The sequence below is a fragment of the Schistocerca gregaria genome, chromosome 1, assembly GCF_023897955.1.
Source record: "Schistocerca gregaria isolate iqSchGreg1 chromosome 1, iqSchGreg1.2, whole genome shotgun sequence".
NCBI classification, from domain to species: domain Eukaryota; kingdom Metazoa; phylum Arthropoda; class Insecta; order Orthoptera; family Acrididae; genus Schistocerca; species Schistocerca gregaria.
Genome location: NC_064920.1, coordinates 764,633,867 through 764,649,397, shown reverse-complemented (window position 1 = coordinate 764,649,397; position 15,531 = coordinate 764,633,867). Strand labels below are relative to the sequence as shown.

The following is a 15,531-nucleotide window of genomic DNA, read 5'->3' as shown; positions in this document are numbered from 1 at the left end:
GTACCATCGGCACTGTGCAGCGAAGGTATTGACTGCGTCTTGCCGCTTGTGTACCTCGATGTGGAGAGCTGAAAATGTGCCCCCCCGACCGGGACTCGAACCCGGGATCTCCTGCTTACATGGCAGACGCTCTATCCATCTGAGCCACCAAGGACACAAATGAATAGCGCAACTGCAGGGACTTATCCCTTGCACGCTTCCCGTGAGACTCACTTTCCCAACTGTCCACAATTCTACATATGTAATGTACCTTATAGACATTTGTCAATCTACTCATTACTCGCGCACACTTTGGCGATTCCCGTAAGAGTTTGGGCAGCCTGTGCCCATTCGCACAGACAAAGGTCAATGGCTGGGTAGCGTTTAACTATATATATGAAGACAGTAACTGTTCTCGAAAGAACAGAATACTGTTGATGACCGTGCAGCTTTTCCCTGGAATAAATGATGACTAACTGGAACCTTCAGCTGCTGACAGGTGTTGATATACCTTGATGTGGACAGTGGAAAATGTGTGGCCCCAGCAGGACTCGAACCTGGGATCTCCTGCTTACATGGCAGGTATATCAACAATACCTGTCGGCAGCTGAAGGTTTCAGTTAGTCATCATTTATTCCATGGAAAAGCTGCACGGTCATCAACAGTATTCTGTTCTTTCGAGAACAGTTACTGTCTTCATATATGTTGTCCCAATGATATCCTTGGATGTCATCTTGAACTATAAATGCATAATTTTCAGAAAAGTCTAGTATTACTATAATTTTATCTTGTTTCAAATTATCCTTACAAATCTGGAGATAAGCTGGCTGTGCTGTTGCTATAAAGCTCTGTGTGGTCAGTTTGTCCGTGTTTTGACAACACAGTTCAGCAAAATCTTCCACTGTACTTTGCTTTGTTTCAAAACTTGTGAGATCCATGTGTGTCCATTGTTTATAAAAAAAAAAAAAGTTCATCGTCATACATAAGGAGTTCACCATTCAGTTTGTTATTCATGTGTTTTGCAAGATTTGCCTTACCAGGACACTTTTCACACCTGTGTCTCATGCACTGGTAGGAACTGATGTCACACACTAGCAACTTCATTGCACCTTTGTAATCGTGACCAGAATCCTTTATAGCAAAAACATCAGCTTCGCATTTTGATGGGTCTCACATACACAAACATTGTGTGTGCCCCTTGCACTTACAAGCACAACCCATTTTGGCCGAAGATTGAAAAAAGACAATAAACCTACTTTGGTATTCGGATACTTTTCCTTGAATTCTACAAATAGTTCGGATATGTTTCATAGCAACATTCGTTTTTGCATCCGTACACGTACATCTCCCATTTTCATTGTTACTTAGTGTTTTTTTTTCCAGGCATTACTCAGCTGTAGTCATTACTTTCATAAAATTCTGACACTAGCACCTTCCGAACTCAATTGCTTACCCCGAGCCTGCTGAAGTTGTGGAAGCACTCCTTGGGTTGCTTTTATTTTCCTAGCTTGCTTTACCATATTTGTAGAAACTTTGAATTCCTTTGCAGTGTAGTAAATAGACCAGCTGGAAGGTGCAAGGGTAAGAATAGCTACTTTTTTTCTGGCGTGTGGATATGGCACATTTTTCTTTCAAATCATGCACCATTTTGTCCAAATCAGAGCATTTCTGGCATGATTTCTGTTCCTTTGGAGCAGATAGTTCTTCCACTTCCACAATTAGTGTGTCAGCTATTTTGTGTTTTAATTCCATTTGAGCTTCTTGTAGTTTTCTTCTACCAAAGCTGGGCCTGTCTCTTTTCCCAACTTTGTGTGTCTTCATGTGAGACAAACCATGAGCAGTCACTGAAGTATTTAATTGATCATCCGCTGCGGTTGTAGGTGGCTGATACTCTGTCACTGTCATGTAAATTATCAGAATATTCTTCATTTTTTTTAGCAGTGTAACACACCTGAGAAATAACTTTTGTCCTGGTTTCATGTAAAGTCCCATGCACTGATTCACTTTCAATACTGATTTTATACCAATTTCTCTGAGACTACACTGCATTGTCTTCTTATGAATCCAAAATGGATCAAATCAACTTCTTTGTAGGAAAGAACACTTATCCAGAAACACTTTCGTATGATGATAACAAACACTAAAGTTTCCTGGAACTGTACTTCTTGTGCCCACAGGGTGTATCCCAGATCCCCATAGCAACAAATCTTGGTCCGATTCATCCAGATCATACAGTACAAAGCGAATGCCACATTTGGTCCAATATGTTGTTTTATGACAATCATACGCTTGAGTTCTACCAATACTGCAACTTGTTTGAACAAAAGCACCACTAGTACACTGTTCTGCCTCCATACTGACTTCCACAACAGTACTGACCAGTCTGAACTAGAATCTTAAAAACGTGAGTAACCTGTAATTATTGCTTGTTTCCTTTGTTGTTCCTTCCTAACAATGACTCATTCTGTTCCTGAAAACTACCATTGTTTAACTTTCTGTTGCCTAATGGTTCCCAACAATTGTTGCAGCTTTATCTGAAACAAGCTGTCTGCATAATCACTATTACTTGCTAAATCGTGTTAAAAGAAACGTAACCAAATACATCTCTGTCAACTTTTATTATACACAAGTTGAAATTATGCCACATATTATATTATGGTCACTTATGCAGTGTTTGAAATTTGGTTTGGATATCACTTGTCCCTTTTGCACTAGCACACTTAGAAAATCCATGTTTTTCAGGTAATTTTTCAAATTTTTGTGTGCATGTAACTCGGCGTTTGTTACTGATATGGGAATCATGAGTTCTGTGTGTGTTTAGGCCACATTAAGCTTACCCCCAAAAAATTATACCCTTTTTGAGTGTATTATATTTGGCATAGAGGGCACCTACATTACGTACCTTTTAACGTATTACATTTTTTAAATCACACTTTGAATTTTTTTATTTTCCCTCAGAAATATGTTGTTGGTGTTTTGATTCATAGTGTGTGTTCTCTAAGTGGATGTTACTGGGTTGTAAAAATTTCATTGTACTGTGCGGAATAGTTCCGAAGTTATTAAGACCTGAAGTGCGTCTGAAGATAGATTGCCAGATGCGGGTTGCAATTTCCACATCACGCTATCTTCTTTCACAAGCCATAATTCTGGAACTAATTGGCAGGGGAACTTAAAATTTGTACCTGAATGTTCCACACTTGGTAGCCATTGGTGTGTTACATTTCAGCCTTATCTGAGACTATCAGCTAGAACATTTTCTCAAATTGATTGAATTGACATGGAATGACCCCCTTATTAGCTCTGTGGGACCACAGTGAATCAGTTCCTAGTCTTCACTGAATAAAAACAGTGCCAACCACATGTACATGTGATTCTAAGATAGTGTCATGGAATTTTAGTATGAACTGTACATCAAATCTCAGACACTGAGTACTATATAATAGCAAATGGTCGAAACTGATGTGTGAAACTCTTGTACAAATTACAAAGATTTATCAAGAAACATTGTCGCAGTTACAACCTCAAAAATTAATTAACCTTTTTTAAGCTATTGGTATCCAGTTCCAAAAGTCTTGCATGAGGTGAATGGTCTACCCAACTGGAGGCCCTAGCCACATGCACATTTTATTACATTACTGCCCTATGTTCAATGAGCTAAGACTGCAACTTCTTTTGAACAGGGAAATGCTGTTAACTACAAATGTGCAGGTAGATTTGTTATGTAGACAGTATTAGAATCCTACACCTAAATTGCGTCTTATGTCACTTTCATGAATTGACACGATAAATCTTTGTGATGGCTCATTATTTAGTTCAGAATACATTTTGGAAACGCACAGAGCTGTCCTGGAATTTGATATTATAGGATATAGCAGAATAAAAGTAGAAGTAGAGAACTTCAAAGTTTCATTTGTAGCAATTGCAGTACTCCTAAATGTTAAACATAATGCTAATATGATTTCATTATAATACGAATACTACTCTAATCTGCTAAGTAACTTTTGAGGATTCTGATCATAATTTTCAAGTACGTGCACCTCTAAGAGTGAGCCTTTGCCTTCTGATGAAATCTGGAGCAGAGACATTTTATTCGTCATAGAAATATTCTGCATCATAGAAGCGATTGTGATTCAGCTAAGTTACAGGCTTATCCTTGCTAAACACGAGAGGAGTACTGTGGCTTTAGTAACTGCTATGTAACATGGGCTTGTTTTTGGTGTGGACAGAAAAGGAAGAAGAAAATCTTTGCAGACCACTGGAAAAACAGTCCCCGCCCCCAACCCAAATATTTCCTATTTCCCCTGATGTTTCCTATACAGCACTTACTAAATGCCAGAAAGGGACCCTTCTGACATCATGCTACTGGGACTCCAGTACTTCCCAGGAAATTCAAAGACTGAAAGAAAGTAAAGGAAGATTGACTTTTAATGTTCCATCGACATCAGGGCCGTTAGAGACTGAGTACAAGCTTGGATTGTGTCAAGGATGGTGAAGGAAATCAGCTGTGCCCTTTGAAAGAACCATTCCAACATTTACCTGGAGCAATTTAGGGAAATCACAGTAAACCTAAAGCTTAATGGCCAGAGGTGGATTTTAACTGTCGTCCTCCCAAATATGAGTCCGCTGCAGTAAGCAGTGTGCCACCCACCTCATTCGGTATGAAAGAAAGCAGGGGAATGCCATTTGTAATAGGACCAAGCTGAGTAAAACACTGTAGCATTTAAAACATTCTTTGGGTTGATGACAGCTTTATATACACAAAACAGGTAGGAATTTAATCTACTTTGGATTAGTTTATCAACAACCTTGCAGAATGGCTGTCTGCATCTGGTTGTAAATGGAAAAACATGTACTTTTCAAAGAGCTCTACTAATCTACGAGGTCTCACTCTATAACAAACAGTAAACATTTGTCAGTTTCAAATATCTATGAAATAATTTAATTTTTAGATAAACACTTGCTTTGCTGAAGATAGAAATGATAGCACAAACCTTCATTTCTGCTGGCGTTACATTCTTTCCTGTTGCTGTCATAAATGCCAATGGACAGTAATTATAAACGAAAGCATGTCTGAAGAACCTGAATGGATTCAAACATATGCCTTTGAAGAAGTTCCAAAACTTCCAACCACTAATTTCTCTTCTCTTACAGCTGAAACCCAGCACAGGTCTTTTAGGGCATTGTTTAGACGGGCATCTAACTTCTCCACTAATACCTAACCAGTCTCTCACTATCGTCACTTCACCAAATGGTACCTGAAAAGTTAAACGAAACAAACTAATCTTAATGTTCAATGTAACATTTTATAAATAGAACGTGTTCAGTACTTGAAAAGTGTCATCTCTCCCATTAAGAGGAGGATGGGGAAAGGGGGTGGGTCGAACGACTCACCCCTGTTTGCGACATACCCCATGGTCCAGGATTCATACCAAGAAATAAAATTTGCTGTTCTGAGTGGCAGAATTTATTTACAAATTGAGCATGGACATCAAAAGCGTAGTCCACAGGATTATAAATGTATTCGATTGGTGCCGAGAATGGTAATTCTGATAGCCTATTAGCCAATTCCTGGTGTATACTCAGTAACTTCTCTGGCACTGTGCTGTATGAATGGATAAGTTCATTATTCTTCGCCGTTTGTTGAAACTCGCATTTTTCGTGAATTACTGGTAAAAACAAAGTCTCCACTCTTGCCCTGCCGCAGTCGTCCATGTCAAGGATACGTAGAGGCAGCGAGCGGCAGAAAATCTTTTGCGAATTAACAGAGTATAGGAATCTGTATAAAGCCCAATTCTTATTAGACTGATTCAGCCAACCGTTCAATATTTAGCTCACGGAAGTTTCGCGGAAACTTTTATGTCCTCAAACTTTCTCTTAAAACCACAAATGCACCGCCGCGGCTTCACAATGTGACGAAGTGTCACTACTGTTTAACATTGAATCCACTTCGGCGAAACCATCCGTACCACCACCAAAACAAACACTGCAATTGACAGCGCTATTCGGGGAAATACAAAGATATTGCTGACAGCAAGTAAGCTTTGATTGTCATTTCCTACAACCCTAAAGATTATCGACTTTTACTACCGGTAAATCGTTTGAAATTGTAAATAACATTATCCGTCGCTTTTTTTTTAAATTCTAAAATATGATTTACATTCACTATTATTTTTGTTATTACACAGCTCGGATATTACTTTCTCAAAGGATTTAGAATGGGTGTCAACAATGAAACACGTCGGTCACTGTTCACATCTCTTCATATGTTCCAAAAGGCTGTAGCAAATACATATTTTAATTTGTCTGGAAAAATGCCCTGAATCAGTGATGCAATACATATTGTGAATGGATAGTACTTATTGTGAGAGAAAGTGTTTTTGAGAAATACCACCAATCAACATTAGTTTTTATTTTTAAGATAGTTTATAATGTAATTTAGGAACTACGTTAAAGTCAAAGATCACTAAATCTTATGGAAGGTGCTGATCCAACGCAACCTAGTTCCTAGGTGGCGTTGGCTGATCATACAGCGTTGACTGTTTTGTAGAAATTATTAGTCCATTAGTCTTTTCTCCAATATAAAATTACTGCTAAGTAATATAATGAAAATTGGTAATCTCCTTGTTATTATTGTGTTAATGCGAATTAAAAGTCTGTCGAGGGCATGGTACTATTTTTCACTTATCCAGCAGCTATAGGAGCCTCTTTCAGAGATCACTAAGATTCCCAAATACTTCATCTACCGATACTGGCAGACTAAAGACAAGCGAGAGCTGTAAAAGAATGCTTAATACACTCAACAAAGCTTGCTTACACGATTGATTCTATAACATCTCTTAACAAAAAAACTAAGAAACAGCAAAAATATTTAGAACATCTGGTAAAATCTTTTAAATATTCTTGTAAAATATTTTATTGGATGTTATTATTATTTGATCCTCTTAAACTACATTCTATTCCAATTTGTACTTAACGTAGAACAACTCAGGTGAATACAATATCATACAGGCAAAAAGAAGAAAAACAGTACTGTAAACAATATAAATATAAGATGTACAATAGTAAATTCAATGTTTCAAGAAAAAGAACAGTACTGCAGACAATACATATACAAATTATACATTATTACACACACTGTCATACAAATTAAAACATTTATAATATGAATAATCTTATGCAAATCTTATTGCCCTAGAAATTCATTTAAATTATATACAGTATGGATTATGAGGAAGTTCCCCACTAGGGTAGCCAATTGCGCACAAACAGCCATTGATAATACCTTTATAGAAAAGTCCAATTAACAAAATTATATTACAAAACCAATAGTCAATGGCCTCTCAGACCATGATATGCCGTTCTTTCTGATAAATGTTAATACTGAACAGGATATAAAATCTGTTAGATCTGAGCTCAAGGGGGTAGGTAATTAATAAACCAAAAATTGATTATTTTAGGACATTCCTCAGAGACATTCACTGTACTGATATTTACAGTGCTCATGGCATGAATGAAAAAATAACATTTTTGCTAATAAAGCGCTTACCTTATTCGAACACTGTTTTCCCCCAAAACTCACTTCATGGAATCAATATTAGAAAGAAGAATAATCTTCACAAGGATTTAAAGTCACTTAGTCTTGTACAAAAATGTGTGCATTATTCAGGAACACACATTTTCAATAACTTGCCAGCAGCCATAAAAAGCTTAACAACCAATGAAATTCAGTTTAAGAGAAGCCTAAAGGATTTATTGGTGGCCAACTTCTTCCCTCCATTGATGAATTTCTCATTAGAGCTAACTGATTTGTGAGCGTGATATTATAACTTTGCACAATTTCAATGCAGTAACGTGTTCATTGTAAATATGTGTGTGTGTGTGTGTGTGTGTGTGTGTGTGTGTGTGTGTGTGTGTGTATGTGTGTGTGTGTGTGTGTGTAAGTACAATCTAACTTCTGTACCATTTCAGTGCAGTAATGTGTTTATTTTAAATAAGTATTATAGTAGTTGCATTATACGTTTATTACCTTATAAATAAATAAAAAAAACTTTTATTTTAAATTCAGTGCATTAGTATTTGGCTCTTTCATATAGTGTTCATTAAAAAATGACAATCATTCTACTTGGGACCTGTGGAATGGTACATTAGCTTATTTGTTTTAGTTGTAAATATTTGTCATGTATTGTTGTTTTTCTTGACATGCTCTACGTCCTGGAGGACCTACTCACTAATGATCAATTGGAATGAAAGTAAATCTAATATAATCTCATCTATTCATTTCATCTTGAATACATGAGGGTTGACAATGTCCTTTTTTATATTCAGTGGGAGCTTTTGTGAATTCGTATTTGAGGCTGGATAACTCCATTTGAAAATAGATGAGTCTTTGTGACAGCTTTGCCTCTGATTTGTCTTATGATTGTGAAAGTCACAGTTAGTTTAGCAAAGATAATTTTGTTCTTTCAAAAACCATCAACAAGTATATGTATTGACCTGCGAGTGTCAATATCCCAGCTGTCTAGAAAAGGTGCCTGCTGGATGTCCTATTTGAAATGTTTAGATTAGATTTACTTCATTCCATTTGATCTGTAGTGAGGAGGTCCTCCAGGATGTAGAACGTGTCAGAAAAACAATAATACATGACAAATATTTACAACTAAAATAAATAAGCTAATGTACATTCCACAGGTCCCAAGTGGAATGATCATCAGTCATATATATATTTTTTAATGAAAACTATATGAAAGGATCATTTTACAGCACTCTTTTACTAAGATCGCATTAATAAACTGAATTTAAAAATAAAAATAAAAATATTTTATCCATACACACATAGACTCACTCACTCACACAGACAGACAGACAGACAGACAGACACACACACACACACACACACACACACACACACACACACACACACAATCAGTTGGTTGTACTGAGAAATTGTGTGTTCCTGAATAATGCACACCTTTTTGTACAAGAGTAAGTGACTTTAAATCCTTGTGAAGGATGCTACAGATCAACCTCTTTGGTGGTTTTTGTATTTTCAGAACTTTTTTTTACTTTCGAGCATTTCCTCAGAATATTATTGTGTATGAGATCAGAGAGTGGAAATATGCTAAATTTGACAAAATAATAGTAAAATGTTTTAACACTGTAACCAAGACCACTTGTTTCTTCAAATTATTGTTTCCCTGTCAACAAAGGGCACAATAGCTCTTAGTGCAAAACTTTCTGAGCTTAGTTTCTTGAGCACATAGACTATATGTTCATTTCTTCTTAATTTATTATTCATTTTTATTCGTAGAAATATTATGTGTGAATTTTCATTTATTGTATGGCAATTTATATCTATATCAAGGACTTGAAGCTTGTTACTGAAATTGCATTAAATTTGCTTTTGAGAGGTTTAATGAAAGACTGTTTGCTGTGAACCATTTGTGTAGTTTTTGTGTTATTGTTTTAGTTATAATCTACACTAATTATTCCACAACCTTGATCAAGATACAAGCATCATCAGTAAACATTGTATTTGCACTGTTATTTACTAATGCTGGTAGGTCATTAAAGTACACTTGGAAGATCAGTGGACCAAGGATCGAGTCTTGGGAACACCATACTAAATGGTCCTCCACTCTGATTTTACTGTTTCACCTGCACCTATTAGGGCAACTCTTTGTTTGGCTCTTCCAGAATCTCTTTAGTGAGCTTGAATATTGCCCCCTCTGTGGAGAGCCTTTATGAAAGCCGAATTGGGAGGGTGTCAGTGAGCCAATTTGTATTATGTATTTACATAGCTTTTTGTACACTATCCTCTCAAATATTTTTGAAAGAACTGACACCAGAGAAATAGACCAAATTTGGGTGTTACATGTGTCTCCTCATCATTGTGTATTGGCATTAATGTAGCATGTTTTAATCTATTAGGAAATACCCCAGTTTCTATAGACTGGCTATGTAAATAGTATAACATGTTACTGATTAAGTCACCAACATGATCACATAGACCACTTGCTAGAGCCTGTATTTTTGCCCAGGGAAAGAGTGTCAGTCTTATTCGTGCTGCAGTTATCTACCCAAGTTGGGAATGAGATGTTTAGGCATAAGTTAAAACAAGACTCAATGTTTCTAATTGTCTATGGTTACTGTTGGTTGATTATAGGTCAATGTTAAAATCTCCACATAAAATGATCTTACTGTTGCTCTTGTAAAGCTGTACAAGGACAGTTTCTAACTGAGGGAGAAACTTTGGGATGTTTTCTACTGGTACTCTGTAGATGATTATAATTATGATGGATTGCTTTTCTAGTTGCAGTTTGACTGCATAGTGTTCAAAATATTAACAGAGATCTACAAAATTACTTGTATTGTAGAGCATGTGCCATCTGCAAACGAATCAGAGGTAAAGAGAGAATGTAAATATTTATGTTCCAACAGTGATTCAACACTATACCACACACTGCACTGATATTACCACTTTTGTACTGAATTAGCATTGCTACAGTATTATCTGTCAAAATATTTTCTATTTCTCCAATGCCACCCCAAATACAGTGTGTAGATGTTTACAAAAAGAACAAGAAATATTGACACTAGTAGAACATAAATGAATATATACTGCCCTGTCATACAGCAAAGTGCTGATAGTTTCTGTGTGTTAACAATCTGAATAGGTTTGACACTGTTTGGGGTTGTTGTGCCCCTAGAATGCTTTCACTTGACATGCAGTGGGGCACAGTGTGTAATCTTGTCGTTTGTTCTTTGTAAGGAACAACAGCCACCAGTTTTTGGAGGATAGAGTAAACATATATCATATATTTATTCATATATTTGTGTTAAAGCAGTTTTAAAAAATCGAATTGATTGAATGATAGTAGAAGATGAATGAAAGGCAGAACTCACCATAAACTGAATGAGAGAATGTGAAAAACAAATTAACACCCATAATTAGCTGCAAATGTTTTTACGAATTTTGTATGGCACATTTCAGTATTTTAACTCTGTCAGGTGGTGACCATTAGTTAATTAGTTTCATGGCACATAGATTATTTCAACAGTTCTTCTATGAAAATGAGGTGGAACAGGTTATTTTACAATATATGCATATATGATTAGTGTTAACACTAATGAATACATTATTTATTGAGCCCTAGTCATGCAACTACAGTTAAAAGCTAGGGTTTTTTTTTACAGGCTTTCAGTTCTTAAATAAAAATTCGTCAATGGAATAGGAGTTAGATTAGATTTAAAATTTACTTTGCTACCTGCCAGATATGTTACGTTATTGGACAAATGATTAGCTTCAATAATGCGTAATGGAGGCTATTTTTTTCCTCTAGTGTAGTAGGCATGTGCAACACTGTTCTTTTAAAATTGTGATGAATTATTTATGATGAATTTCATTAGTGAATACACATATTGTATGACATAGTTAAAATGCCTAGTTCCTTGAAGAGGTACCTACATGAAATGTGGGTGAACACCATATATTATTCTTACTGGTAACTTTTGTGCAATAAATAATTTCCTTCTAAGTGATGATTCTCAGCTGAAAATTATCCATTAGGCATTATTGAGTGGAAATATATCAAGAGGTTGATTTTTTTATTCCAAGATATACAAGTATATGAAGAGCGAAACTAGCTGAACTTGTTGTGGCTGCAGATTTGATAATGAGAGTGATGGTGAATATCTTTAGTTAGTTCAATCTGCTCTGAATTAAAGTTTTATGTGCACAGGATTTTTTTATATAATGGTGCCAGTAATAAAGTACATATTATCTTCACTAACTGCCTTAGTTATTCCGCCATTAGTTTTCCTGTTCAGATCTACCACAAATGTAATTGTTTGAATAGGTCAGTCATATTCTATTTCAAGCTGAACTTTTCATCAATATGTAGACCCAAAAATTTGGTGCATTCTACCCTGTTTATTGACTACTGTTCACGTGCTATGTCAGTTGTTGGTTTGACTCTGGTTATTGAACAGAACTGAGTAGCGTGTGTTTTCTTAAGCTTTAGGGAGAGTCCATTTTCAGAGAACAACGTAATAATTATTTAAAAAATATAGTTAACTATGTAGCCTTTGCTCTAATGGTAATTATTATTACAACAGTATCACCTGCAAAAAAATACAAATTCTGCTTGATGTATGTTAAGTGGAATGCCATTCACATGTGTAAGGAATGGTAGTTGACCCAAAACTGAACTTTATGGGACTCCCTTCACGATTTACCCCAAGTTCCTAAAATTTTGTCTGCTTCCAACATTGGTTGAACAGTGCAAAGTTTTATACTCTGTTTGTTAGGTATGATCAAACCAGTTGTGTGTAAAACCATCAATTAAAAAAAAAAGGAAAATTTCAAACAGGTATTAACATGATCTATACAATGAAATGCATTGGAAAGACCGCAGAAAACACCAAATGGTGAAGATTTATTACTTAACACGTAAAATTTGGAGATTTTATGTATATATGGCTTTTGTAATTGAGTAATTCTTCTGGAATCCAAACTGTGATGAGCTCCATCATTTTTTCTACTTAAATATGAGGCTGCTCTTCACTACACACATCAGAAAAGTTTTCCATCTCCTCAGTTCCCAGAACCCAAGAAGATAGACGTTGACTGTGGATATTGTATCAAAGACGCAGTCTCTTTGGCTATTCAGAGATGTTACTAAACCCACCTAAAGATGTAAACAACCATCCATGAGTAGCACCTATTAGGTGGAGGTCCGACAGCCTATCAGTTCCAGTTATTCCACTAGAGAGAAGGTACACGGCTCAATTTGTCTGTAGTTCAATCGTGCCTAGGCGGTCAATACTACCGTTCGATCATGTCCGCATTGTTACTTTGTACATACCTAAGGATTATGGCTCAGAAGAACCCTGACAGCAATGCTACTATGTTGAATAATAGGGTTATAAACATATAATAGAACTACTACAATACTTATTTAGATGGAAAGTATTACTGCACTGAAATGGTGCAGAAGTTAGATTGTACTTATATATATGTATCTTTGCAATCAAGACACTATCTAGTGCAGTACAGATGGGCCTAACAACATGTCGAATGGACCTCTTAGGATTGGTATCACATGCTCTTCACTGATGAGTGTCGCTTATGCATTCAACCAGACAATCGTCGGAGACGCGTTTGGAGGCAACTCGGTCAGGCTGAACACCGTAGACACACTGTCCAGCGAGTACAGCAAGGTGGAGCTTCCCTTCTATTTTGGGGTGGCATTATGTGGGGCCAACATAAGCCATTGGTGGTCATGGAAGGTGCAGTAACAGCTGTATGATACGTGAATACCATCCTCTGACGAATAGTGTTAACATACAGTATCAGCAGCATATTGGCGAAGAATTCGTCTTCATGGACGAAAATTCGCACCCCCATCGTGCATATCTTGTTAATAACGTCCTTCAGGAAAATGTCATCGCTCGACTAGAGTGGCCAGCATGTTCTTCAGACATGAACCCTACCGTACATGTCTAGGACAGATTGAAAAGGGCGACGTGACCCACCAACCACTCTGTGGGAACTACGCTGAATCACCGTTGAGGAGTGGGACAATCTGGACCTACAGTGCCTCAATGAACTTGTGGATAGTTTGCCACGATGAATACAGGCATGCATCAATGCAAAAGGACATGCTACTGGGTATTAGAGGTACCAGTGTTTACAGCAATTTGGACCACCACCTCTGAAGATCTCGCCGTATGGTGGTACAGCAAGCAATATGTGATTTTCATGAGCAATAAAAAGGGAGATAATGACGTTTATGTTGATCTCTATTGCAATTTTCTCTACAGGTTCTGGAACTGTCAGAACCGAGGTGATGCAAAGCCTTTTTGATGTGTGTTCATTACTTTTTCGAATATTTTGGAAACGAAGATGTTAGTAATGAAAGTGGATGATAATTATTTAACTCTTTCTTAGCATCTTCCATGTTTAACAATTGAATATTTTAATCAGTCTGGAAAAATCCCCTCTGCCAGTGATGCATTACATATACCACGAAGGACATTATTTATGCATTAAATTAGAACAGCATTTAAGAATTCTGTTTGAAATTGCATGAAAACCATGTGAGCTTTTGTTTTTTTAGAAGTTTTAAAAGTCTATCTGTTTTATTAAAGGATATTGGCGCTACTTTTAACTGCTTAATGTTTTGTTGAATGAGATTTTTAATATATTCACTTGATTCTTCAAATGGACCATTTTAGAAATTGAAACATGTTTTACACAACCAACATCTACAATACTTTGTGTAGTGTATAATGTAATTGCTCTCGGTGCAGAACCTGATGACAGTTACATGTGCACAAAATGTGATGTGTGATTTCAAAGCCTAAATACTTCTATCTCAGAAGCCACATATACTGGGAAGGTACAGTTATTGACACTGATATCACGTAGGTACTCTACACAGCAGATAAAGAAATACAGACCCATTTCCTCACATTATCTGATTTCAAAAGCTCGTAAAATAAAGAATGAGAAAGGCATTTGGGCATGCCCAGATTCGTACTGTGGCTATCTGTTGCAAGATAATACACTTACTGTTGCTCAGGAATATTACTTAAGTCATGACAAAGATTGCAGCAGGCGAAATCCTAACAGGCTGATGTTACCTGTGTTAGTTAGAAAGGTAAAAGATATATGACAAGATCAATAAGAGAAGCATATCTACTAATGAAAAAGGAGGACACAAATTTAAAAATTGGTCTCACAAAATTCTACTCCTTACGACCTGAATGGGTAAAATGCCAGTGAGTGGAGTAACTATGCACATGTATTTACTGTACTAATTTGAAACTTGTTTGTTTCACCAAAATCAGCGTCATTGGAAAGAAATACACTGAGATGGACCTGTGTATATTTTTAGAGCTGCAAGATAAGTATTGCTTGCAGGAGTGTGCAATGAGTCCTTATGCTGAAGTGGTGACTGTTGAAGCATTACCATACAGCTTCAGGATACAGACAATGCATTGTGGGAGGGAGGAAAGTTGGTGAAGAAGAGAGTAGAGCCAGAGAAGTTTGTTACTGAGGCTAGGCGTGGGTCATGAAAGTAATAGCTCGCCATCATACCTGGAGGATTCAGACAGGTCATAGCAGAACTAAAATCAGCCACATCCCAGAATACTGACAGAGTAGTTCTTCATTTCGAATTTGCTGAGAACTAGTCTGTTGCTCTGCGGAATTAAATTTCAGAGTTACCAGTCACACATCATCACTACCAATATTCATATGTGTTGCTCACCTCCTTGGAACATCACGCTATTTTGTTATTGTCAGTGATGATCTCATTCATGACAGTGCACATACATGCTACACTGTCAGCATGATAACTGATGACATAGCATGTACAGGCCATGCATTTCCTAAACATCTATATGTGACTGATGGTGCAGCATCTCATTTTAAAAACTGCTTTGATCTTTATGAGCCTGGTCAAGACTGTAGTATAGGAATTAAGGTAAAACATGGAAAAAGTGGGTTTGATGGGGTAGGAGGTCTCTGTAAATATCTTGCAACAAGAT

The 15,531-nt window shown here is 36.6% G+C and overlaps 1 protein-coding gene and 1 non-coding gene across 3 annotated transcripts in view; both read right to left on the bottom strand.

The window, feature by feature from the left end:
- LOC126268120 (single-strand selective monofunctional uracil DNA glycosylase) overlaps window positions 1-6,008 on the bottom strand; it is a 54,047-nt gene extending 48,039 nt beyond the window's left edge. The window contains exons 1-2 of one of the 2 annotated variants that reach the window (XR_007549092.1): window positions 5,371-5,972; window positions 4,971-5,234 (exon numbers count right to left, since the gene is read on the bottom strand). Coding sequence is in view for 1 of the 2 variants with exons in the window: in XM_049973649.1 (XP_049829606.1) it covers window positions 4,971-5,234; window positions 5,371-5,691 (585 nt within the window). In the remaining variant the exon portion in view is untranslated. Of the gene's footprint in view, window positions 1-4,970; window positions 5,235-5,370 lie in introns of both variants that reach the window. The other variant, XM_049973649.1, reaches the window with a different exon arrangement.
- On the bottom strand, window positions 81-154 carry Trnat-ugu (transfer RNA threonine (anticodon UGU)). Its single transcript has one exon. It is a non-coding gene; the product is annotated as a tRNA-Thr (tRNA).
- Window positions 6,009-15,531: the final 9,523 nt, after the last annotated feature.